Source organism: Hemiscyllium ocellatum, chromosome 44, assembly GCF_020745735.1.
Source record: "Hemiscyllium ocellatum isolate sHemOce1 chromosome 44, sHemOce1.pat.X.cur, whole genome shotgun sequence".
Classification (NCBI taxonomy): Eukaryota; Metazoa; Chordata; class Chondrichthyes; order Orectolobiformes; family Hemiscylliidae; genus Hemiscyllium; species Hemiscyllium ocellatum.
The window spans coordinates 5,762,084-5,788,365 of record NC_083444.1 but is presented as its reverse complement, the minus strand read 5'-3'; the positions used below and the strand labels follow the sequence as shown (position 1 = coordinate 5,788,365).

Below are 26,282 nucleotides of genomic sequence, written 5' to 3'. Positions count from 1 at the left end.
AACACTCCCATTCCCAGACGTACCCCCCCACAGTGCCTCAGTAACACTCCCATTCCCAGATACCCCCCCACAGTGCCTCAGTAACACTCCCATTCCCAGACGTACCCCCCCACAGTGCCTCAGTAACACTCCCATTCCCAGACGTACCCCGCACAGTGCCTCAGTAACACTCCCATTCCCAGATACCCCCCCACAGTGCCTCAGTAACACTCCCATTCCCAGACGTACCCCCCCACAGTGCCTCAGTAACACTCCCATTCCCAGACGTACCCGCCCACAGTGCCTCAGTAACACTCCCATTCCCAGACGTACCCGCCCACAGTGCCTCAGTAACACTCCCATTCCCAGACGTACCCCCCCACAGTGCCTCAGTAACACTCCCATTCCCAGATACCCCCCCACAGTGCCTCAGTAACACTCCCATTCCCAGACGCACCCCCCCACAGTGCCTCAGTAACACCCCCATTCCCAGACGTACCCCCCCACAGTGCCTCAGTAACACTCCCATTCCCAGACGTACCCCCCCACAGTGCCTCAGTAACACTCCCATTCCCAGACGTACCCCCCCACAGTGCCTCAGTAACACTCCCATTCCCAGAAATACCCCCACAGTGCCTCAGTAACACTCCCATTCCCAGACGCACCCCCCACAGTGCCTCAGTAACACCCCCATTCCCAGATGTACCCCCCCACAGTGCCTCAGTAACACTCCCATTCCCAGACGCACCCCCCCACAGTGCCTCACTAACACCCCCATTCCCAGACGTACCCCCCACAGTGCCTCAGTAACACTCCCATTCCCAGACACCCCCCCACAGTGCCTCAGTAACACTCCCATTCCCAGAAATACCCCCACAGTGCCTCAGTAACACTCCCATTCCCAGACGTACCCCCCCCACAGTGCCTCAGTAACACCCCCATTCCCAGACGTACCCCCCCACAGTGCCTCAGTAACACTCCCATTGCCAGATACCCCCCCCAGTGCCTCGGTAACACTCCCATTCCCAGACGTACCTCCCACAGTGCCTCAGTAACACTCCCATTCTCAGACGTACCCCCCACAGTGCCTCAGTAACACTCCCATTCCCAGATACACCCCAACAGTGCCTCAGTAACCCTCCCATTCCCAGAAATACCCCCCACAGTGCCTCAGTAACACTCCCATTCCCAGACGTACCCCCCCACAGTGCCTCAGTAACACTCCCATTCCCAGACGTACCCCCGCACAGTGTCTCAGTAACACTCCCATTCCCAGATACCCCCCCACAGTGCCTCAGTAACACTCCCATTCCCAGACGTATCCCCCCACAGTGCCTCAGTAACACTCCCATTCCCAGAAATACCCCCCACAGTGCCTCAGTAACACTCCCATTCCCAGACGTACCCCCCGACAGTGCCTCAGTAACACTCCCATTCCCAGACGTACCCCCCCACAGTGCCTCAGTAACACTCCCATTCCCAGACGTACCCCCCACAGTGCCTCAGTAACACTCCCATTCCCAGACATACCCCCCACAGTGCCTCAGTAACACTCCCATTCCCAGACGTACCCGCCCACAGTGCCTCAGTAACACTCCCATTCCCAGACGTACCCCCCCACAGTGCCTCAGTAACACTCCCATTCCCAGATACCCCCCCACAGTGCCTCAGTAACACTCCCATTCCCAGACGCACCCCCCCACAGTGCCTCAGTAACACTCCCAATCCCAGATACCCCCCCACAGTGCCTCAGTAACACTCCCATTCCCAGACGTACCCCCCCACAGTGCCTCAGTAACACTCCCATTCCCAGACGTACCCCCCCACAGTGCCTCAGTAACACTCCCATTCCCAGAAATACCCCCACAGTGCCTCAGTAACACTCCCATTCCCAGACGTACCCCCCACAGTGCCTCAGTAACACTCCCATTCCCAGACGTACCCCCACACAGTGCCTCAGTAACACTCCCATTCCCAGACGTACCCCCCCACCGTGCCTCAGTAACACTCCCATTCCCAGAAATACCCCCCCCACAGTGCCTCAGTAACACTCCCATTCCCAGACGTACTCCCCCACAGTGCCTCAGTAACACTCCCATTCCCAGACGTACCCCCCCACAGTGCCTCAGTAACACTCCCATTCCCAGACATACCCCCCACAGTGCCTCAGTAACACTCCCATTCCCAGAAATACCCCCCACAGCTCAAAGGGCTGTAGTCTGGAGTCACGTGTAGGCCTGACCAGGTAATGTTGGCAGTTTCCTTCCCTGACCGACATTAGTCAACCCGATGGGATTATCCCAACAATCGCCAGTGGATTCATGGTCATCATCAGCCTCGTCATTGCAGATGTTTTTTTAAAACTATTTCAAATTCCACCATCTCCTAATCGCTTTCCCAATGCAGCCAGAAATACAGACGTAGTTAGTGGTTGGGAGGTAGGTTGCGAGATGGACTGGGCTGTGTTCACAACTCTCTTTAATTTCTTATGGTCTTGAGCTGTGATGCATCCAGATAGGATGCTTTCTATGGTGCATCCATAAAAGTTGGTAAAAGTCCTTGTGAACATGATGAATTTCCTCAGCCTTCTGAGGAAATAAAAACATTGTTCTGCTTTCTTGACCATAGTGTTAATGTAGGTGGACGATGACAGATAGTTGGCGATGGTCTTTCCAAGGAAGTTGTGCTCTCGACAATCTCCACCTCAGCCCTATTGATGCAGGCAGGGGCATGCCCTCCACTCTGCTTCCTGAAGTCAAAGCCCAGCTCTTTCATTTTGCTGACAGTGATGGAGAGATTGTTGTCTTTACATCATACCGCTAAGCACTGTATCTCCTTCCTGTACTCCACCTCGTCCTTGTTTGAGATCTGACCCAAACCAGTGGTGTCGTCAGCAAACCTGTACATGGAGTTGCTGTGAAATTTAGCTACACGGTCATGTGTGTATAAGGAGTATAGAAGGGGACTGAGTACACAACTCTGCAAGGCATTGGCGATGAGGATTATTGTGGAGAAGGTGTTGACTGTCCTTACTGACTGCAATCTGTTGGTCAGCAAGTCCAGGATACAGTTACAGAGGAGAGAGTGGAGACCTAGGCTCTGGAGCTTAGAAATAAGTTTCTTTGGAATTATGGTGTTGACTACGGCTCTACCCTGAATAAACAGGAGCCTAACATAAATATCCTTGTTGTATAGATGTTTCAGAGAGGAGTGTAAAGCCAGGGAGGTGGCATCTGCCATGGACCTGGGGTATTGTTTAGCGAATTGCAAGCAAGGCCGTCTGAGAGGATGGACTTGACATGAGCCATGACCAACCTCTAGAAGCACTTCGTAACATTGGATGTCAGAGCCAGTGGGCAGTAGTCAGTGAGACACGCTGCATGGTCTTTGGCACTGGGATGATGTGGGTCTTCTTGAAGCACATGGGGTCTTCAGATCATAGTAAGGAGAGGTTGAGGATGTCTGTGAGTATTCCCGCCAGTTGGCCCGTTCAGGATCACGGCCGGAGACTCCGTCCAAGCCTGTTACTTTCTGTTGATTCACCCTTGAGAGAGGCAATCTAACGTCTGCAGCAGTGACTATGGGTACACGAGCATCGGAGGCTGTTAGGACAGGTGACATCGATTCACTGTCCTTCAATTCAAAGTGAGCACAGACTGCATTGAGCTCATCAGGTACCAATGTACCACTGCCTGCGATTACCTCGACTTCACTTTGTGGCTTACTGTATAGTGCTAGCCTTTTCACGGTCACCATGTGTCGGTGTGGTCAGTCTGGGACTCCAGCCTAGCCTGGTATTGTGTCTGATGGCCTGACGAAGCTTGGGACTAGACGTTCCAGTGGAGGGAAGGGTCACCGTTCTCGAACTCCTGAGATCTGGATGTCAGAAGGAAAGGGGGTCTGCTCCCTTTCTGGTCAGGGAACGCAGGAATTACCCCGTCCCTACATACCTACCAAAGGTAGCGCAGGTCTACCCATGGCGGTCGGTCTCCGAATTCTTGACAGAACAGTTCCAGCGATTCCATTCACTTCTGTCCTGAGCCCGTCCTTCAGAGTAATAGAGATGTACAGCACGGAAACAGACCCTTCGGCCTAACCTGTCCATGCCCACCAGATATCCCAACCCAATCTAGTCCCACCTGCCAGCACCCGGCCCATATCCCCCCAAACCCTTCCTATTCATATACCCATCCAGATGCCTTTTAAATGTTGTAATTGTACCAGCCTCCACCACTTCCTCTGGCAGCTCATTCCATACACGTACCACCCTCTGTGTGAAAAAGTTGCCCCTTAGGTCTCTTTTATATCTTTCCCCTCTCACCCTAAACTTATGCCCCTCTAGTTCTGGACTCCCCCACTACAGGGAGAAAAATGTTGTCTATTTACCCAATCCATGCCCCCCTCTATAAGATCACCCCTCAGCCTCCGACACTCCAGGGAAAACAGCCCCAGCCTGTTCAGCCTCTCCCTGTAGCTCAAACCCTCCAACCCTGGCAACATCCTTGTAAATCTTTCCGGAACCCTTTCAAGTTTCACAACATCCTTCCTATAGGAAGGAGACCAGAATTGCACACAATATTCCAACAGTGGCCTAACCAATGTCCTGTACAGCCGCAACATGACCTCCCAACACCTGTACTCAATATTCTGACTGATATAGACAACCATATCGAATGAGTAACTGATTTTCGTTCAAGGTAGAAATTCCCTCAGCTCTGTCCCCATCAACGATACCTGGGACAGATAAAGCAAGGGCTTAAAATACAGAGAAAGGAATGATTTGAACTGAAAATAAAATCCCCCATCAAACAGGTCTGGGAGTGGAACGAGTGGGGAGGAGGGAAAAGTATTGAAATAAACTCTAGTTCTTTCAGTGAGTCGGAAACGGTCAGAGGTAAAGGCTGTTGACAATGCTCTGAAATCTAACACAAACTTGGAACATCAACTGGAAAAATTTTACAACGGAGCCCAAACTTGCGAAATTGAAATACCATTGTCCAGGCCGGAGATCCAGTCCAGGCTCCACCGGGCCCGAAAGGCCTGAATCCATTAAGTGAGCACCACGTACTCCCCACTCCAAGGAGGACGGAGCATGGACGTTACCCCTCTGGAGGAAACATCCAGGCTGGCCGTGGCTCACTGTCCAGGCCTGCTCATCTCCACCTCGGCCAGGCCCAGCAACAGAACCATCACAAGGCCTCACTTGGCCAGAATGTGATGCTGCGCCATCTTTGTTCCACTGGGGATAGGAGGAGAGCGTTCAGCCCCTCCGGCCTGTTCCATCAGTCAGGGAGTCCGCCTGCAATCTAACTCCCATCCCCTCCTACCCTTTCCTCAACCGCTCAATAGTGGGCCAATCGCTCAACGATCCCACGGATTCATAATTTGCATTTAACCGGCTTCACGTGGCTCCTACAGAAGGGGATTTGAACCTGCATCCTCCCCATCCCCACACCCCCGTGTCAGTCACCGCGTCGAGAGAGGCTGAGTCTGATTGATTCCCAAGACCCGCTGGGAAGAAGTCTGTCCTACTATCCCGGCATTCCCTGATAATTGGGAAAAACCAAAGTGTCTCTCGAGCTTCAGAATTCAAGGGAATGGGACCTAGTTTGTGTGATCCCGGCCTTGTCAAATGATCATTCTACTTGACCCTTCCTGACCCCAGATATCCGACAGAGGTCACAGCAACACAATGAGGCCATTCGGCCCATCGAGTCTGCTCCACCATTCCATCATGGCTTATCTGTTTCTCAGCCCTGTAACCCTCCACCCCCACCCCCCTCACTAATCAGGAACCCATCTCTCTCTCTCTCTGTCCTTGAAGTCTCCATCTCTTCCCCCCCACCCCCCCTCTGTGAGTCCCACAGAGACCCCACCCCCCGGCTGGAGAAATTCCTCCCCACCTCAGTCCCTCCCCTCACCCTGAGGCTGCGCCCTGGGGTTCCTCGTCTCTCTGAGCGGTGGAAACACCTTCCCCCCCTCCTCCCCACTCTGTCCCAGGCCTCTCGGTGTTCTGTACGTTTCAATCCGATTCCCCCACCCCCCCATCATCGTTCTCAACCCCATCGGGTACAGACCCAGAGTCCTCGACCGGTCCCCATGTGACAAGCCCTTCATCCCCAGGGAACCCCCTCTGGAGTCCCCCCCTCCAAGGCCAGCACACCCTTCCTTAGTTACGGGGCCTAATCTGCTCATGATGTTCCAAATGGGGTCAGCCCAGAGCCCCACGCTGCCTCAGCGGACCATCCCTGCTCTTTCACTCTCAAAATGATCACTAACATCACATTTATTTGCCTCAGCGTCAACTGAACCTGCCTCAGTCCAGCTCTTTGTTCACAGATTGGCAGGCCGGCCTAATCCCTGACTTCAGAGCCTGAGTGGATGTGCCAACTCCAAGGCCCGGACAATGATGGCACCGAGACTGGGAGGCACCAGCTTTGACAGGCAATCACAGAAAGCCATGACCCGGCACCGGGTCACCTGGGCGGAGGGAGAATAACTCGAGCAATCACCGACTGAACGGGGAGAACAGAAATCTGGCTGACCTCAGTCTAGGACGCCTTGCAAGAATTAACAGCTCCCTTTGGAGAATTGCGTTCTCCCCTCCGGCCCGTCATACCGAGCAGAGACATCAGGAGAGGGGTTGTCATGGCGGCGGGAGGGCGCGCATTTGTGTAGCGCCCGACCCCGACACGTGTGGAGGGATGGCGGACATCAGAGAGAGAGAGAGAGCAGTCAATTTGAGCACTGCTTACGTCCATACTGAGAAAGCCCTGGTTAGAGACAATGGGTGCTGGAATCCAAAGTGGGTAGGAGGCTGGAAGGACACACAGCAGGCCAGGCAGTATCAGGAGGTGATGGGTGGGGTCAACATTTCGGGTGTGCCTCTTCCCCAGCAGGTTGTAGTTGGCAGATACCCAGGATCACCCTAATCCTGTCCAGGCACAGGCTCCTATCCTCTTGCCCATCTCTACATCTAACATGCCTTCCACTCCATCCCTCCCTCTTGGTGAACCAGCAGAAACTGAACCAGGAGGGTGCAGAAAGTCCGACAGAGCTGGTCTATGGTAAAGAGACCTTGGAGAGCAGGTTCATAGCTCCTTGGAAGTGGAGTCGCAGGTCGATAGGAGAGTGAAGGAGGTGATTAGAATGCTTTCCTTTATCATGAATGGGAAGGGTTTCAAGGACTGGCAAATGAGACTAAATAATAAAAGAGTTGGACCTAAGGGTTCATTTTCATGCTGTATATCACTCTCTATATAACTCTCTACTCTGTATTTTGACCTCTAGTTGTCCCTATCCCAGGACTGATTGTTGGGGATGGAATTGAGGGAACTTTATTTTCCTTTCCAAAGAGTTTAAAAGAGTTGATCAGGGAATACGATGAATGTTAATTCAGTTGAGGATAGTTAAGGCGGCGTTTGGTATGCTTTCCTTTATTGGTCAGAGTATTGAGTACAGGAGTTGAGCCTGCTGGACACACTTTCCTCATTCCTGAAGAAGGGCTTATGCCTGAAACGTCGACTCTCCTGCTCCTTGGATGCTGCCTGACCTGTTGCGCTTTTCCAGCAACACATTTTCAGCTCTGATCTCCAGCATCTGCAGACCTCACTTTCTCCTACAGGAGTTGGGAGGTCATGTTGCGGCTGTACAGGACATTTGTTAGGCCACTGTTGGAATACTGCGTGCAATTCTGGTCTCCTTCCTATCGGAAAGATGTTGTGAAACTTGAAAGGGTCCAGAAAAGATTTACAAGGATGTTCCCAGGGTTGGAGGGTTTGAGCTACAGGGAGAGGCTGAACAGGCTGGGGCTGTTTTCTCTGGAGCGTCGGAGGCTGAGGGGTGACCTTATAGAGGTTTACAAAATCATGAGGGGCATGGATAGGGTAAATAGACAAAGTCTTTTCCCTGGGGTGGGGGAGTCCAGAACTAGAGGGCATAGGTTTAGGGTGAGAGGAGAAAGATATAAAAGAGACCAAAGGGGCAACTTTTTCACACAGAGGGTGGTACGTGTATGGAATGAGCTGCCAGAGGAAGTGGTGGAGGCTGGTACAATTACAGCATTTAAGAGGCATTTGGATGGGTATATGAATAGGAAGGGTTTGGAGGAATATGGGCCGGGTGCTGGCAGGTGGGACTAGGTTGGGTCGGCATGGACGGGTTGGACCGAAGGGTCTGTTTCTATACTGTACATCTCAATGACTGCATGACTCTGTAAGTGGCAATTAATGTTTCCGGTTTCTCATTTTTGAATGTACTGTTCTTGTCTGTCCCCAATTGACCCCTCAAAAGAGTTGGGGTGAGCTGCCTCCTTGACCCAGGGACACCCACACAGCGCCGTTAGGGAGGGAGTTCCTGGATTCTGACCCAGAGACACTGAGGGAACGGCCGATATATTTCCAAGTCGGGATGGGGAGGGCCTTGGAGGGGAATGCGCAAGGTGCTGGTGTTCCCATGTATCTGCTGCCCCTGGTGGGGATGGTAGAAGTTGCGGATTTGGGGAGTGACTCGCTTTATCCACCATCGGATCTTTTCCATGGTTTTAGTTTCAGGTTTCGGGAAGTCTGTCTCGGTTTCCAATTGTGTGAATCCAACCTATTCCTCTTGTAAAGGCGGCATGGGTTTCATTCGGCCTTCCTGCTGAAGGGGTGGACTGGGAACCACGGGAGGGAAACATCGGCAGATCCAGGCACGGACTACTTCCTCACGGTCCAGTGAATAAATCCGTCTGTGGTGAAGTTTGGATAGCGCGTCAGCCCCACTCCGATGCGCCATTCTCCCGCTTCACGTTCCCTCCGCCTCTGCACGGAATTGTGGGATTGGAGACGTCAATAATCCCCAGGTCAGTTGCCACAAAGTAGCCCCCCCCCCCCCCCCGAGCCTGACTCGTGACCTCCGAACCAGAGAAATCAACCCCGTGTCCTGGGCCGTACTGAGGGAGTGCTGCAGTGTCACTGATTCACAGACAGAAACTCCAGCTCCTCTCCGACAGTGTGTCATCCCGTCCACAAGAGATCTCACTTCTGAGAGTTTTAGGGGGTCGATTTCTGACTCATTCATGGGATGAGGGCATCCCTACATTTATTGCTCGTCCCTAATTGTCCAGAGTCTGGTTAAGAGTCAACCCCATTTTCTATAAAGAGAACACAGAACAGTACAGGCCCTTCAGCCCTTCATGTGGTACCAGCCTTTAATCCTACTTTAAGATCAAACTAACCTGCAGACCCTTCGTTTTACTATCATCCATGAAAGCCCTAGCTCCGTCCATCTTTCTTCATAAGACATGCCCTCCAGTCCAGGCAGCACCCTGATAAATCTCCTCTGCCCCCTCACAAACCTCCACATCTTACATGAGGTGACCAGAACAAAACGCAATATTCCATGTGTTGTCTAGTCAGGGCTCTATTGAGATACAGTTTGGACAGCGCGTCAGCTGTCCTCGCAGATCTTAATCCCCCTGCTAATGAAAGCCAACACACCAAAGGCCTTGGGTTGCCGTGGGTCAGCTAGGCCAGACCAGGTAAGGAAGATAATTTCCTTCCCTGAAGGATATTAGTGATGGGCTCTTCTGACGATTGGCAACGGCTCCCTCATCATCATTAGACTCTTAATTCCAGATTTGTTTTTCACCGAATTCAAATTCCTTCAAGGACCGGAACCCAGGTTCCCAGAACGCCACCTGGGTCTCATGCCAACGATAATACCACTAGACTGTTGCCTTCCCATTGGTAGGCTAAGCCAGAATCCATCCCCTCAATCAATGTCATGGGCTGTAGCAGTTCAAGATGGCAGCTCATTCCCCCTCCCCCCACCTTCCCAAGGGGGTAAATGTCAGGCCCAACCAGCAATGCCCAGGCCCCATGTGTGTGTGAGTAAGCCTTAACCAGATAATCTGGTCTTTATTTCATTGCAGACTACGGGCTCTTGTTGTCCGTCCATTCGGTACTCAGCCTCTCGGCAAGTACTCTGTCGGGGTTGCAAAAGGCTCTGGCACATCCCATGATAGGGGAAGGCGCTACATCAATGCAAGCCCTCCCGCAGTCGCCCCCGAAGAATCTTTCCGGTGAGCTCCAATAATCGCTCAAAGTTATGGCTCGTGTTGAGAGTTCTCCAAAAGGGCATCGGAGTTTTCTGGTGGATCGAGATGTTCTGATGAAAAGGTCCGCCAGGTTTTTCTCCAGTCAGTTCAATGTCGAAGGAGTTAAACTTCCCGGTACAGGGTCACAGGGCAATAGTGTCCTCCACCACATACACAGAGCCTTCGGCCCAACCCGTCCATGCCGACCAGATATCCCAACCCAATCTAGCCCCACCTACCAGTACCCGGCCCATATCCCTCCAAACCCTTCCTATTCATATCCCCATCCAAATGCCTCTTAAATGTTGTAATTGTACCAGCCTCCACCACATCCTCTGGCAGCTCATTCCATACACGTACCACCCTCTGTGTGAAAAAGTTGCCCCTTAGGTCCCTTTTATATCTTTCCCCTCTCACCCTAAACCTATGCCCTCTAGTTCTGGACTCCCCCACCCCAGTGAAAAGACTTTTTCCTATTTACCCTATCCATGCCCCTCATGATTTTGTAAACCTCTATAAGGTCACCCCTCAGCCTCCGACGCTCCAGGGAAAACAGCCCCAGCCTGTTCAGCCTCTCCCTGTAGCTCAAACCCTCCAACCCTGGCAACTTCCTTGTAAATCTTTTCTGGACCCTTTCAAGTTTCACAACATCTTTCCGATAGGAAGAAGACCAGAATTGCACGCAATATTCCAACAGTGGCCTAACCAATGTCCTGTACAGCCGCAATATGACCTCCCAACTCCTGTACTCAATACTCTAACCAATAAAGGAAAGCATACCAAACACTTTCTTCACTATCCTATCTACCTGTGACTCCACTTTCAAGGAACTATGAACCTGCACTCCAAGGTCTCTTTGTTCAGCAACACTCCCTAGGACCTTACCATTAAGTGTATAAGTCCTGCTAAGATTTGTCTTTCCTAATCTCTGTAGCCCCCAATCTTGGTGCCATCATTATTCAGTCTCAAAGCCATCAACGTTGATCCAATGAAACCGGCAGAAATTTGATTTGATGTATTTCTGTCAAACCTCAGGTAGGACATACTGGCACTGGACCGTGTCCAGGGGAGATTCACACGGATGATCCCTGGAATGGTAGGTCTAACATATGAGGAACAGCTGAGGATCCTGGGATTGTATTCATTAGAGTTTAGAAGGTTGAGGGGAGATCTAATAGAAAGTTACAAGATAATGCATGGCTTAGAAAGGGTGGACGCTGGGAAATTGGTTCCGTTAGGCAGGGAGACTAGGACTCATGGGTACAGCCTTAGAATTAGAGGGGGTCAATTCAGAATGGAAATGTGGGAGACATTTCTTCAGCCAGAGAGTGGTGGGCCTGTGGAATTCATTGTCACGGAGAACAGTGGAGCAGGTTAAATGTCTTCAAGGCAGAGATTGATAAATTCTTTATGTCACAAGGAATTAAGGGCTACGAGGAGAATGCTGGTAAGTGGAGCTGAAATGCCCATCAGCCATGATTGAATGGCGGAGTGGACTCGATGGGCCGAATGGCCTTACTTCCACTCCTATGTCTTATGGTCTTATGGATACAGTGAAAAGTATTGTTTTGCGTGTTAGCCAGACACGTCATATCTTATATAAGTCCATCAGAATGCAGAATATAGTGTTATAGCTACAGAGACGGTGCAGAGAAAAACCAACTCTAATATACGCGGGGTTTGTTGATGAGTCTGAAAACAGCGGGGAAGAAGCTGCACCTGAATCTGGTGGTTCGTTTTTTCAAACCCTTTTATCTTCTGCCTGACGGACAAGGTTGGGAGGGGATTATAACTGGGGTGGGAGGGGGATTATAACCGGGGTGGGAGAGGGATTATAACCGGGGTGGGAGTAGGATTATAACCGGGGTGGGAGGGGGATTATAACGGGGGTGGGAGTAGGATTATAACCGGGGTGGGAGGGGGATTATAACAGGGGTGGGAGTAGGATTATAACCGGGGTGGGAGGGGGTTATAACCGGGGTGGGAGGGGGATTATAACAGGGGTGGGAGTAGGATTATAACCGGGGTGGGAGGGGGATTATAACCGGGGTGGGAGTAGGATTATAACCGGGGTGGGAGGGGGATTATAACAGGGGTGGGAGTAGGATTATAACCGGGGTGGGAGGGGGTTATAACCGGGGTGGGAGGGGGATTATAACAGGGGTGGGAGGGGATTATAACCGGGGTGGGAGTGGACTATAACCGGGGTGGGAGTAGGATTATAACCGGGGTGGGAGGGGGTTATAACCAGAGTGGGAGGGGACTATAACCGGGGTGGGAGGGGGATTATAACCGGGATGGGAAGGGGATTATAACCGGGTTGGGAAGGGATTATAACTGGGGTGGGAGGGGGATTATAACTGGGGTGGGAGGGGATTATAACCGGGTTGGGAAGGGATTATAACCGGGGTGGGAGGGGGATTATAACCGGGGTGGGATGGGGATTATAACCAGGGTGGGAGGGGTCTTTGATGATGGTGTCTGGGACAGCGGGAAGTGTAGGTGGAGTCAGTGGATGGGGGGCTGGTGATGGACTGGGCTGTGTTCCCCACTCTCTGTAGTTTCTTACCGTCCCGGGCAGAGCAGTCCCCACCCCCAGGCTCTGATGGTTCTGGGTAGGATGCTCTCTACTGTACCTCTGTACGAGGTGGGTCAGAGTCCTCGTGGACCTGTAGGATTTCCTTCGCCTCCTGAGGAATTCGAGAGGCATTGCTGTGCTTTCGTGACCGTAGCGTTGACGTGGGTGGACCGGGGCAGATTGTTGGTGATCGTCACTGTCAGTAATGTGACACCACCTCCACCTCAGCACCATCAGTGCAGACAGGGGGCCATGCCCTCTGCTCCCTGAAGTCAATGCCCAGCTCCTTCATCACACTGACACTGACGGAGAGATTGTCGTCTTTAACTGGAGGGGCCTTGTGGTATTATCACGTTAACAACATCATATTACCTATGATCCAGACGCTCAGGCAATGTTCTGGGGGACCTGGGTTCAAACCCCGCCACACCAGAAGGTGGAATTTGAATTCAATTAAAGAAAAAACATCTGATGGATATGAATCCACGGCTGATTGCCCCCTTCAGCAATTAACTTCCTTCTGGGCAACTGGGAAGGGCGCTAAATGCTGGCCCATCCTGTGAATTAATTAAAAATAAAGGTGCGGTTGACTCATTACTGCCCTCTGGGTAATTAGGGATGGGTGGCTCTGTGAATAAATTAAAAGGAAAACAAGACACTGACAGTTCCTGACGCGAAATTCCGAGAGGTAATCAGGGTAATCCAGTCAGCATGAGGTGTCCGCCATCTTGGATGTCCCCCTCTCCATCACTGAAGCAGGTGGGGGTAAGGGGAAAAGGGCATTTACCCTCTGTCAGGGCAAATAATACCCAAACTGTTCAACACTAGGGGGGTGGGGGGGTGGTGGGGTGTGTGGGGGGTGGGGTGTGTGGGTGGGCAGCTATGGATTTCTGGTGGCTGACCTTGGGTTTTGTAGATGGCGTCCGGTACCCACCGTCCTGGGAGAGATGGTCATGTCGGCTGGCGGGGAGAACGCGATGAGGCGGGTTGCCTCATTAATGAGGCCACTTCGGGATGATAGAGGAAAGAATAATAGAGACCCACCCCACCACCCCCACCGTGAAACTCACCCGCCCACAGCCAACGAAGCCAGCTCCCGACTCCAGATCGATTCCCTCGATTCCAAACCCTCGCCCCGGAGGGAGTTGAACCCCGGACCGCTGACCGCGCGCTCCCTCACGTACACACGCCCGGTGGGGGGGGGGGGACATGCACCTGGACAGGACTCCTCACTCCCTCGGAGACTGGGGAGCGAGGGAAGTCCTGCCCCCTCGTGAAATTGGGCCAAATTTGACCGTCTTCACCTGAACCTATTGTTCTCAGAGATTCCCTGGAAAAGTCCTGGTCTCACTACTTGGCAGACCTCGAGTAACCTGGAACTTTAGTGAAGGGCTTACAAAACAATTGCCTTACGTGTTCATTGCTGGCAAATTGATATGTGGGGGAATCACCATGTCGGAACTAATGAGACCGATTCTAAATTGTTGAACACAATGGACAACAAAGTTAATGATTTACATCCTGAAGCAAACTTGACATGCATCCTGTTCCTCTCGCCCTGGTTCCTTATCCCTTGATTTACAGGTCTTAGAGAATACTTTCCTTCCCCCATCTTTAGTAGTAAATTGAAACATCTGTGGAGATGAAATTCTGACAGAAAAAGTGGGTATGTTGACGTGCAATATTCGTCATTTTTACTGAAGCTGTTTCTCCATGTGGGGTCCATGGGAATTTTTTTTTTAGATTAGATTACTTACAGTGTGGAAACAGGCCCTTCGGCCCAACAAGTCCACACCGACCCGCCGAAGCACAACCCACCCATACCCCCTACATTTACCCCTTACCTAACACTACGGGCAATTTAGCACGGCCAATTCACCTGACCCGCACATCTTTGGACTGTGGGAGGAAACCGGAGCAAACCCACGCAGACAACGTGCAAACTCCACACAGTCAGTCGCCTGAGGGGGGAATTGAACCCCGGTCTCTGGCGCTGTGAGGCAGCAGTGCTAACCACTGTGCCGCCATGTTGTAGCTCTCTAAATGGAACCCGTTTTTGCTAATCTTTTTTCAGGGATGTGGGCTCGGCCCAGCATTTATCGCCCAGCCCCTAATTGCCCCCTTGAGAAGGTGGGGGCGAGCTGCCTCATTGACCCGCTGCAGTCCCGTGTGGTGTGGAGGGACGCTCACACCAGGCCGAACCGCAAGGGATGCTGGGTACACTGGCCAAGTAAAACCCTGAAGTCACTAAAGCCCACCCACCCGGACACAGCGCTGTTAGAGAGGGAGCTCCAGTGTTCCGGGCCAGCGACACTAAAGGAACAGCGATATATTACCGAGTCAGTGTGGCGAGGGGAAGTTGCAGGGGGGTGGCTATCGTGTCAATAGTAATGGTCCAACGAGGGGGTTGGTTAACTCTATAAGGTAGTTTATTTAAATGGTAAAACACGTTGCAAGCCACAGAGCAGACATTACAACATCCAAGTGATTTCAACGTTCGTGACTCAGTCATAGAGTCAAACACCACGGAAACAGACCCTTCGGCCCAACTCGTCTATGCCGACCAGATATTGTAAATTGATTGACTCCCACCTGCCAGCACTTGGCCCCTATCCCTCCAAACCCTTCCTATTCATATACCCATCCAGGTGCCTTTTAAATGTTGTCATTGTACCAGCCTCCACCACTTCCTCTGGCAGCTCATTCCAGACACGTACCACCCTCTGTGTGAAAACGTTGCCCTTTTAGGTCCCTTTTCTATCTTTCCCCTCTCACCCTTAAACTATGCTCATCTAATTTTGGACTCCACTACACTGGTAAAAAGATCTTGCCTATTTATCCTATTCATGCCCCTCATGATTTTGTAAACCTCTATAAGGTCACCCCTCAGCCTCCGACGCTCCAGGGTAAACAGCCCCAGCCTGTTCAGCCTCTCCCTTTTATATCTTTCCTCTCTCACCTTAAACCTATGCCCTCTAGTTCTGGACTCCCCCACCCCAGGGAAAAGACTTTGCCTATTTACCCTATCCATGCCCCTCATGATTTTATAAACCTCTATAAGGTCACCCCTCAGCCTCCGACACTCCAGGGAAAACAGCCCCAGCCTGTTCAGCCTCTCCCTGTAGCTCAAACCCTCCAACCCTGGCTACATCCTTGTAAATCTTTTCTGAACCCTTTCAAGTTTCACAACATCTTTCCGATAGGAAGGAGACCAGAATTGCACGCAATATTCCAACAGTGGCCTAACCAATGTCCTGTACAGCCGCAACATGACCTCCCAACCCCCGTACTCAATACTCTGACCAATAAAGGAAAGCATACCAAACACCTTCTTCACTATCCTATCTACCTGCGACCCCACTTTCAAGGAGCTATGAACCTGCACTCCACGGTCAAAAACAGCAGTTGCTGGAAAAGCTCAGCAGGTCTGGAGAGAAATCAGCGTTAAAGTTTCAGGTTGAGTGACTATTCCTCAGAACCAGGAGAAACATTCTTAATGAAGAGCTTATGCCCGAAACATTGACTCCCCTGGGCTTCTCCAGCCCCACACTTTTCGATTGTTCTCAGAAGGTACTCCAAGGTCTCTCTGTTCACCAAGCCTGACTATTGAGTGTGTAAGTCCTGCCCTATTAGCCATTCCAAAATGCAGCGCATAGGATTTGTCCGAAGCCTCTGCTCTCTTTTATGACCTTGCCTCCTTGTGTGCGCTTAGCAACTGTCATACCCCAGAACTGAATCATGGACACACCGCGGTGCTGATTTACTGCTGAAGAGAATCGTTGTGGGTCACTGTACCACACAGAAGTGGAAATATAACCTGCTTCGAGACGAAAAGAAAATTTTGATGATTGCTGATTGAAGTTGCAGTTGTATAAGACTCTGGTGCGGCCGCATCTGGAGTATTGTGTGCAGTTTTGGTCGCCATACTATAGGAGGATGTGGAGGCACCAGAACGGGTGCAGAGGAGGTTTACCAGGATGTTGCCTGGTATGGTAGGAAGATCGTATGAGGAAAGGCTAAGGCACTTGGGGCTGTTTTCATTGGAGAAAAGAAGGTTTAGGGGTGACTTGATAGAGGTGTACAAGATGATTAGGGGTTTAGATAGGGTTGACCATGAGAACCTTTTTCCATGTATGGAGTCAGCTATTACGAGGGGGCATAGCTTTAAATTAAGGGGTGGTAGGCATAGGACCGATGTTAGGGGTAGATTCTTTACTAAGCGAGTCGTGAGTTCATGGAATGCCCTGCCAGTAGCAGTGGTGGACTCTCCCTCTTTATGGGCATTTAAACGGGCATTGGATAGGCATATGGAGGAGAGTGGGCTAGTGTAGGTTAGGTGGGCTTGGGTCGGCACAACATCGAGGGCCGAAGGGCCTGTACTGTGCTGTATTTTTCTATGTTCTATGTTCTAAGTTGTGAAAAAATAAGAGTTGCTTTTATTTGGTGATGGTGATGATAAGCATGAGGGGACATAGCTTTAAATTGAGGGGTGATAGATGTAGGACAGATGTCAGAGGGAGTTTCTTTACTCAGAGATGCCCTGCCTTCAACAGTAGACTCACCAACTTTAAGGGCATTTAAATGTTCATTGGATAAATATGAAGATGAAATGGAATAGTGTAGGTTAGATGGACTTCAGATTGGTTCCAAAGTCATTGGTTAGGCCACTGTTGGAACACTGCGTTCAATTCTGGTCTCCTTCCAATCAGAAAGATGTTGTGAAACTTGAAAGGGTTCAGAAAAGATTTACAAGGATGTTGCCAGGGTTGCAGGGTTTGAGCTACAGGGAGAGGCTGAACAGGCTGGGGCTGTTTTCCCTGGAGCGTCGGAGGCTGAGGTTTATAAAATCATGAGGGGCATGGATAGGATAAATAGGCAAGGTCTTTTTCCCTGGGGTGGGGGAGTCCAGAACTAGAGGGGCATAGGTTTAGGGTGAGAGGGGAAAGATATGAAAGGGATCTAAGGGGCAACGTTTTCACACAGAGGGTGGTATGTGTATGGAATGAGGAAGTGGTGGAGGCTGGTACAATTACAGCATTTAAGAGGCATTTGGATGGGTGTATGAATAGGAAGGGTTTGGGGGGATAGGGGCCGGGTGCTGGCAGGTGGGACTAGATTGGGTTGGGATATCTGGTCGGCATGGACGGGTTGGGCCGAAGGGTCTGTTTCCGTGCTGTACATCTCTATGGCAGCGTTACTGTTAAAATCCGTGTCCCCCTGTGCCTAATCAATCACGTTAAGTACTGCTAATTGAAAAGAGGTTTCTCTTAGTCTGTGCGGAGGGGTTGCTGATTTCCTTCCTCTCCATGGACTCAGTCCAGGTAAATGATATTGAACCACACTCACTGCTCCAGGATTTAGTCAGTCAGGAATCTAATACTGTTGCCCTGTGAAGTCAGGGTGTGCCTTTACTTCAGAGGCAGCTGTGCCAAGAGCAGGGTGGAAATGACTTGAATTTATTTCGATGTAATTCAGTACCAGAGAGAGAAAGAGCTATTCTCCTCCTTGTGGTTACCCCATGGCTCTATCAGCACTGAATGAAGGGATAGATTGGCAGATTGAAATCTGACCTCACCACCAAGCAGTTTCCTTCACTTTGATTGTCCCTGGGAAATGGCAACTTGCATTTCTGTAGCGTGCTAAACGGCTCAACCCGAGGGGGGTTTGTAAAAGGTAATCACTTCTCTGGAAATGTAACAGCCAATTTATACACAGCAAACTCTGACAAAATGTAATTAAATAACACCCAGTTCAGCAGGGACACACACTCTCTCTCTACCCACACTTATACATGCACACACACACACACACACACACACGTGCGCTGTCTCACTCACACACGGACTCACCCACACTTAAACATGCACACTTACACATGCTCACACATACTGTCTCACTCACACTCTCTCTCACACATGCATGTGCGCACATGCGTTGCCTCACTCACACACACACACGTGCTGTCTCACACACACACACGCATGCTGTCTCACACACAGTCTCTCTCTATCACATGCACACACACACACATGCGCTGTCTCACACACACACTCACTCTCAGACGCGCACACACGCACGCACAGTCTCATTTACACACACTCTCACATGCGCACGCGTGCTGTCTCACTCACACACACTCTCTCACACAAGTACACACATGCGCTGTTTCACACATGCACTTTCTCACACACATTCTCACACACGCACACACACGGTTGTCTCACTCACAGACACACTCTCTCTCATATACACACACTCTCACAAAAACACACACTCACAAAAACACACACTTTCTCACACACACACACACACTCACACACACATACACGCACACTTGCACACACACATATACACACTCTCACACACACATATACACACTCTCACACACACATACACACTCTCACTCACACATACACACATGCACACTCTCATACGCACACTCATACACCCACTCTCACACACACACACACATGCACAAACACACGCACACACTCACCTACACACACTCCAGACTCTGGTGGTAATTGGGGTGGTCTCACATAGAGCAGCAGAGATCCTGAGCTGGGGGCATTCCACTGTTTCTGTGACCAAGAAGGGACGTTTCTTTGAGAAACCGAATGTTTTGTTCCTTGCTCTCTGCCCTGCTCAGTCTCCCTTTGCAACATGGAACTGAACAGGTCAGCTCAGGATGGCTGTCCCCATTCGGTTTTAGAAGCCAAGCGTTTGCTGAATGGGATGAAATGGTTTTGGAATTTTTCTCGGTGCTCTCTCTCTGGTCATGCCGAGACGGCGGTCACTGGGACTTAGGTCATTCTGGGGTATTTATTAATTATGGAACTCAACAGCCTTCTTCAGAATAAATTACCCGAGTGGGCATCCACTGTCTTGCTATCTGGTCACACCCGAAACGTTGACTTCCCCACCTCCTGATGCTACCTGCCTTGCTGTGTTCCCCCAGCCTCCTGCCAGTCCCTCCTGATGCTGCCTGCCTTGCTGTGTTCCCCCAGCCTCCTGCCTGTCCCTCCTGATGCTGCCTGCCTGGCTGTGTTCCCCAGCCTCCTGCCTGTCCCTCCTGATGCTGCCTGCCTGGCTGTGTTCCCCCAGCCTCCTGCCTCTCCCTCCTGATGCTGCCTGCCTTGCTGTGTTCCTCAGCCTCCTGCCTGTCCCTCCTGATGCTGCCTGCCTGGCTGTGTTCCCCCAGCCTCCTGCCAGCCCCTCCTGATGCTGCCTGCCTTGTTGTGTTCCCCCAGCCTCCTGCCTGTCCCTCCTGATGCTGCCTGCCTTGCTGTGTTCCCCCAGCCTCCTGCCTGTCCCTCCTGATGCTGCCTGCCTTGCTGTGTTCCCCCAGCCTCCTGCCAGCCCCTCCTGTTGCTGCCTGCCTTGCTGTGTTCCCCAGCCTCCTGCCTGTCCCTCCTGATGCTGCCTGCCTTGCTGTGTTCCCCCAGCCTCCTGCCTGTCCCTCCTGATGCTGCCTGCCTTGCTGTGTTCCCACAGCCTCCTGCCTCTCCCTCCTGATACTGCCTGCCTTGCTGTGTTCCCCCAGCCTCCTGCCTGTCCCTCCTGATGCTGCCTGCCTTGCTGTGTTCCCCCAGCCTCCTGCCTCTCCCTCCTGATGCTGCCTGCCTTGCTGTGTTCCCCCAGCCTCCTGCCTGTCCCTCCTGATGCTGCCTGCCTTGCTGTGTTCCCCCAGCTTCCTGCCAGTCCCTCCTGATGCTGCCTGCCTTGCTGTGTTCCTCCAGCCTCCTGCCTGTCCCTCCTGATACTGCCTGCCTTGCTGTGTTCCCACAGCCTCCTGCCTGTCCCTCCTGATGCTGCCTGCCTTGCTGTGTTCCCCCAGCCTCCTGCCTGTCCCTCCTGATGCTGCCTGCCTGGCTGTGTTCCCCCAGCCTCCTGCCAGCCCCTCCTGTTGCTGCCTGCCTTGCTGTGTTCCCCAGCCTCCTGCCTGTCCCTCCTGATGCTGCCTGCCTTGCTGTGTTCCCCCAGCCTCCTGCCTGTCCCTCCTGATGCTGCCTGCCTTGCTGTGTTCCCACAGCCTCCTGCCTCTCCCTCCTGATACTGCCTGCCTTGCTGTGTTCCCCCAGCCTCCTGCCTGTCCCTCCTGATGCTGCCTGCCTTGCTGTGTTCCCCCAGCCTCCTGCCTCTCCCTCCTGATGCTGCCTGCCTTGCTGTGTTCCCCCAGCCTCCTGCCTCTCCCTCCTGATGCTGCCTGCCTGGCTGTGTTCCCCCAGCCTCCTGCCTGTCCCTCCTGACGCTGCCTGCCTTGCTGTGTTCCCCCAGCCTCCTGCCTGTCCCTCCTGATGCTGCCTGCCTTGCTGTGTTCCCCCAGCCTCCTGCCTGTCCCTCCTGATGCTGCCTGCCTGGCTGTGCTCCCCCAGCCTCCTGCCTGTCCCTCCTGATGCTGCCTGCCTTGCTGTGTTCCCCCAGCCTCCTGCCTGTCCCTCCTGACGCTGCCTGCCTTGCTGTGTTCCCCCAGCCTCCTGCCTGTCCCTCCTGATGCTGCCTGCCTGGCTGTGTTCCCCCAGCTTCCTGCCTCTCCCTCCTGACGCTGCCTGCCTGGCTGTGTTCCCCCAGCCTCCTGCCTCTCCCTCCTGATGCTGCCTGCCTTGCTGTGCTCCCCCAGCCTCCTCCCTGCTGACTTTGAATTCCAGCATCTGTGTTTTGTTGTTGCATTTTGCTATCTTCACCTCCTGTTAGCTAACGCTGAACATAACGTAGCTCAGACTTGTGACCCATGCCATCACTATATCTCCCCAATGCTCTTCCTTCCTGCGATTTATTTGAGCAAGTGGCTTTGTGGGGGCGGCACGGTGGCACAGTGGTTAGCGCTGCTGCCTCCCAGCGCCAGGGACCTGGGTTCGATCCCACCCTCAGGTGACTGTCTGTGTGGAGTTTGCACATTCTCCCCGTGTCTGTGTGGGTTTCCCCTGGGTGCTCCGGTTTCCTCCCACTGTCCAAAGATGTGCAGGTCAGGGTGGATTGGCCGTGTTAAATTGTCCCATAGTGCCCAGGGATGTGCAGGTTAGGGTGGGTTAGCCATGGGAAATGCAGGGTTACGGGGATAGGGTGGGGGAATGAGTCTGGGTGGGATGCCCTTCAGATGGTCGGTGCAGACTCGACAGGCTGAGCGGCCTGCTTTCACACTGTAGGGATTTCAGGAAAAGTGGCCAAGGTTCGACTGAGGCATTTGAGGATTATTGGGAGGGAAGTGCTGTGCAGGGGTATGGGGGCTGGGGGTTGTAAAGGCCGGAGATTGGCGTGAGGGGATAGAACCAGCACAATGCCCTGAATGGCCTCCTTCATGGCTGTGGAAACTCCGTAAGAAATGACCCTCAGCAAAGGGGAACACAAAAAGATGATGGCCAAGGAGGGGACAGGACCATCTGCCACATTTGTCCTCTCCTCATTGGCTAGAAACACAGAGACTGTCATAGGACACACCCCCTCCGCCCGGCAAATGAAATCTGCTTGCAGTTAGTGCCCCCTTCAGGTGGGAGGAGACCAGCAAAGACGGAAAATAAAATGGAGGGAGAACGGGGATGTTGAAAGTAATTGGGGGAAGACTGGGGAAGGGGAAGGAAAGTGGAGGGGAGTGTGGGCAAGAAGAGGCCTAGATGGGGTTTTTTTTACAGTTTATTTAACTTATGCTTCACATCAGTACCACAACTTCTCAATAAGCTTAATGAACCACCTTAAAATCATTTGCGAGTTCTCTATTTTAGGTTATTGGTGTGGCGTGCGCCTGAGAACTCTGCTGTGCTCCAAGGCTTGGTTGGCTGGAAGGCTGGATTGTGACACCAACCGCGTGAGTTCAATTCCCGTCACCGTCTGAAGTAACCCTGAAGGGCTCCCCTTCTCTGGATTGAATTGAATCTGGATCATTAATGTTCTGGGTTCAAATCCCACCACGCCAAATGATTTCAATTAAAGGAAATCTGAAATTAAGAGTCTAATGACAGTGCGGGGGGGGAAGAAAACCCATCTGGTTCACTAATGTCCCTTTGGGGAAGGGAATCTGCCATCCTTACTAGGCCTGACCTGTGGGAGCAAGAGATGCTAGAAATCAGAGTCTAGATTAGAGTGGTGCTGGAAAAGCGCAGCAGGTCAGGCAGCATCCGAGGAGCAGGAGAATCGACGTTTCGGGTAGGAGCCCTTCATCAGGAATGGTCTGACCTACACATGATTCCAGGTCCACAGGTAATGTGGTTGACTCTGAACTGCTCTCAGGACAATAAACACTGGGCCAGGCAGAGACACCTACATCCCATGAGCAAGTAAATGAAAAACAGTCACTGTTTCAACAACTTGGCTTATGGAGGTGGACTCCAACTCCCTGCTTCCCCCCACCACGATCGGCTGCTTATTTCTTCAGTGGCTGGGGAAGCAGACTTTGTCAGGAAGCTATCGCTGATCCAGTTTCAAAGGCATGGCCTATTTAAGAAGCCCAGCCACTCCCTGGGATGGCGAGAGTATTATTTTGCTCCTGAATTGGCAGTGGGTCAAACACTTTCACGGTGCGTTCGCTGAGCAGCCCTCGATTGCAAAAGTCTGAGTCAAAAAGGAAATCTCTCTGTTTGTCCCCTCAAAGCTGCCTTTGTCTAGCCCCCTTTTTAGGGAGCGGCTTGCTCAGAGGTTTGTAACTGCTGCTGTACCTGACATAGACTGTCCAAGGGTCGCTGCTTGAAGCCTCCAGCAGGCACCTATTTCCCTGCATTGACAAGATTGGGAAGCTTTCGAGGAGCCAGTGAGATGAATTAACAGGAAGGAGGAAAATGGCCAGGTGAATTAAGCGAGATAATGGCTTGTTTGTGATAAATGAGGCTCGGGCAGAGAGACTGAGGAGGTTTAAGGAAATAGGCAGTCTCTTTGTTTTTACCTGGAGGGTACAATGCTAGCTTTCAGAAAGGTTGCCTTGTCTGACTGCGTGAATCGCGATTATATCGTCAAACTGCTGAATTTTTACAATGAGACAGGAGGCCATTCTGTCTCTTTTGACTTGACCTGTCCAATCAGTTCATTCACTCTCCTCTTCCCCCACTCCCTTGCAAATAATTTCCTCAAAATAATTTCTCAACTCGCTTTCCGCGCCCTCTTTTGAAAATTGAATCCATCCCTGGCCCCCTTCCAACTCGCCCACTTGGAAAACTAAACCTCTCCCTTGTTGGTTCTCACCTTATTTCCGATTCCCTTTAACCTCTCATCGCCCAAACCTCCCGCCGGTGTGGCCTGAGCACACTGACCGAGAAATCAGTGCCCCCTTTCTCTCAGTTAAATTGTGGTGAGTGTTGGAAACTTGGCATTCTTGCATGGTGTCCAGATGGTTGCGAAATACAATCCTTCAGAATCTTATTCGAATGAGACGTTTCTCATTCCAGTGACATCTAGCTACTCAGCCTTCCCCCCCACCACCCCACCATTTCCTCGTTCTCACAGCTCGGCACACTGCGCACAGGAAGATCCCACGATCTCTCGGCAGTGGAACACTAACTGGGTGATCGATACCGCCGCGACCCCTTCGCCAGTCCCGTGTTTGAACTGGTCGGGAATGTCAGAATATGTTGGAGTGAGAGATGGCTAAGCTGTGTTTTCTCTCCCGCCCTCCCAGGGAGGGTTTCAGGTGTAGAACCCAAGGGTTCCAGCTCTCTCTGTTCATCATCATGATAACCAGCATCAGCTTCACACTGAGATACGTCTACTATTCCATCACCGACAGGTAGGTCGAGGGACAATTTCAGGGTGTTATCGCACCCACCCATACCCCACCCTTCCCCCAATCCCCCACACCCCCACCAGACTGGAGTATACTGTCCAGGCTTCCTCCCTGCACTCTAGCGATATGTAATCATTATGCGCGCATGTGTGTGAGAGAGAGTGTGTGCATGTGTGTGTGTCTGTGTCTGTGCAAGAGAGAGAGTGTGTGTGTGTCTGTGTGTGTGTATGAGAGAGTTTGTGTGGGTATGTGCGAGAGTGTCTGTGTGTGTGTGAGAGACTGTGTGTGAGTGTGTGAGAGAGACTGTGTGTGTCTGTGTGTGTATGAGAGAGTGTGCATGTGTGTATGAGTGTGAGTGCGCGTGTGTGTGAGTGCGTGTGTGTGTGTCTGTGTGTGAGAGTGTGTGCACGTGTGTCTGTGTGTGTGTGAGTGTGTGTGTGTGTGTCTGTGTGTGTGTGAGCACATGTGCCTCTGTGTGTGTGTGAGTGTGTGTGCGTGCATGTGTGTGTGTGTGTCTGTGTGTGAGAGTGTGTGTGCACGTGCGTCTGTGTCTGTGTGTGTGTGTGAGTGCGTGTGTGTGTGTGTGTCTGTGTGTGAGAGTGTGTGTGCGTCTGTGACTGATTTATTAGCTTACTAAGTGAGACTCATTTTACATTAAAAATGAAACGTGGTTTACAATGAGAGACATTTATATTCTGTTTCAGGAAGAGAGGATGGTGATGTGGTAGAGAGGGCGGTGATGTGGTAGAGAGGGCGGTGATGTGGTAGAGGGGGCGGTGATGTGGTAGAGGGGGCGGTGATGAGGTAGAGAGGGCGGTGATGTGGTAGAGAGGGTGGTGATGAGGTAGAGAGGGCGGTGATGAGGTAGAGAGGATGGTGATGTGGTAGAGAGGGCGGTGATGTGGTAGAGAGGGTGGTGATGTGGTAGAGAGGGCGGTGATGTGGTAGAGAGGGCGGTGATGAGGTAGAGAGGGCGGTGATGTGGTAGAGAGGGCGGTGATGTGGTAGAGAGGGTGGTGATGTGGTAGAGAGGGCGGTGATGAGGTAGAGAGGATGGTGATGTGGTAGAGAGGGTGGTGATGTGGTAGAGAGGGCGGTGATGTGGTAGAGAGGGCGGTGATGAGGTAGAGAGGGCGGTGATGTGGTAGAGAGGGCGGTGATGTGGTAGAGAGGGTGGTGATGAGGTAGAGAGGGCGGTGATGAGGTAGAGAGGGCGGTGATGAGGTAGAGAGGGCGGTGATGTGGTAGAGAGGGCGGTGATGTGGTAGAGAGGGTGGTGATGAGGTAGAGAGGGCGGTGATGAGGTAGAGAGGGCGGTGATGTGGTAGAGAGGGCGGTGATGTGGTAGAGAGGGCGGTGATGTGGTAGAGAGGGTGGTGATGAGGTAGAGAGGGTGGTGATGTGGTAGAGAGGGCGGTGATGAGGTAGAGAGGGCGGTGATGAGGTAGAGAGGATGGTGATGAGGTAGAGAGGGTGGTGATGTGGTACAGAGGGTGGTGATGTGGTAGAGAGGGCGGTGATGTGGTAGAGAGGGTGGTGATGAGGTAGAGAGGGTGGTGATGTGGTAGAGAGGGTGGTGATGAGGTAGAGAGGGTGGTGATGTGGTAGAGAGGGCGGTGATGTGGTAGAGAGGGCGGTGATGTGGTAGAGAGGGCGGTGATGTGGTAGAGAGGGTGGTGATGAGGTAGAGAGGGTGGTGATGTGGTAGAGAGGGCGGTGATGAGGTAGAGAGGGCGGTGATGAGGTAGAGAGGATGGTGATGAGGTAGAGAGGGTGGTGATGTGGTACAGAGGGTGGTGATGTGGTAGAGAGGGCGGTGATGAGGTAGAGAGGATGGTGATGAGGTAGAGAGGGCGGTGATGAGGTAGAGAGGATGGTGATGAGGTAGAGAGGATGGTGATGTGGTAGAGAGGGTGGTGATGAGGTAGAGAGGGCGGTGA

General features: G+C 52.1%; 1 protein-coding gene across 1 annotated transcript in view; it reads left to right on the top strand.

Annotated features, from left to right (window-relative positions):
* The first annotated feature begins 5,071 nt into the window (after nucleotides 1–5,071).
* The window catches only part of LOC132835204 (galactose-3-O-sulfotransferase 2-like), a 36,437-nt gene continuing 15,226 nt past the window's right edge, over nucleotides 5,072–26,282 (top strand). Inside the window, exons 1-2 of the mRNA XM_060854569.1 lie at nucleotides 5,072–5,193; nucleotides 9,893–10,042. Of these exons, the coding sequence (XP_060710552.1) occupies nucleotides 5,072–5,193; nucleotides 9,893–10,042 (272 nt within the window). The remainder of the gene's footprint in view (nucleotides 5,194–9,892; nucleotides 10,043–26,282) is intronic.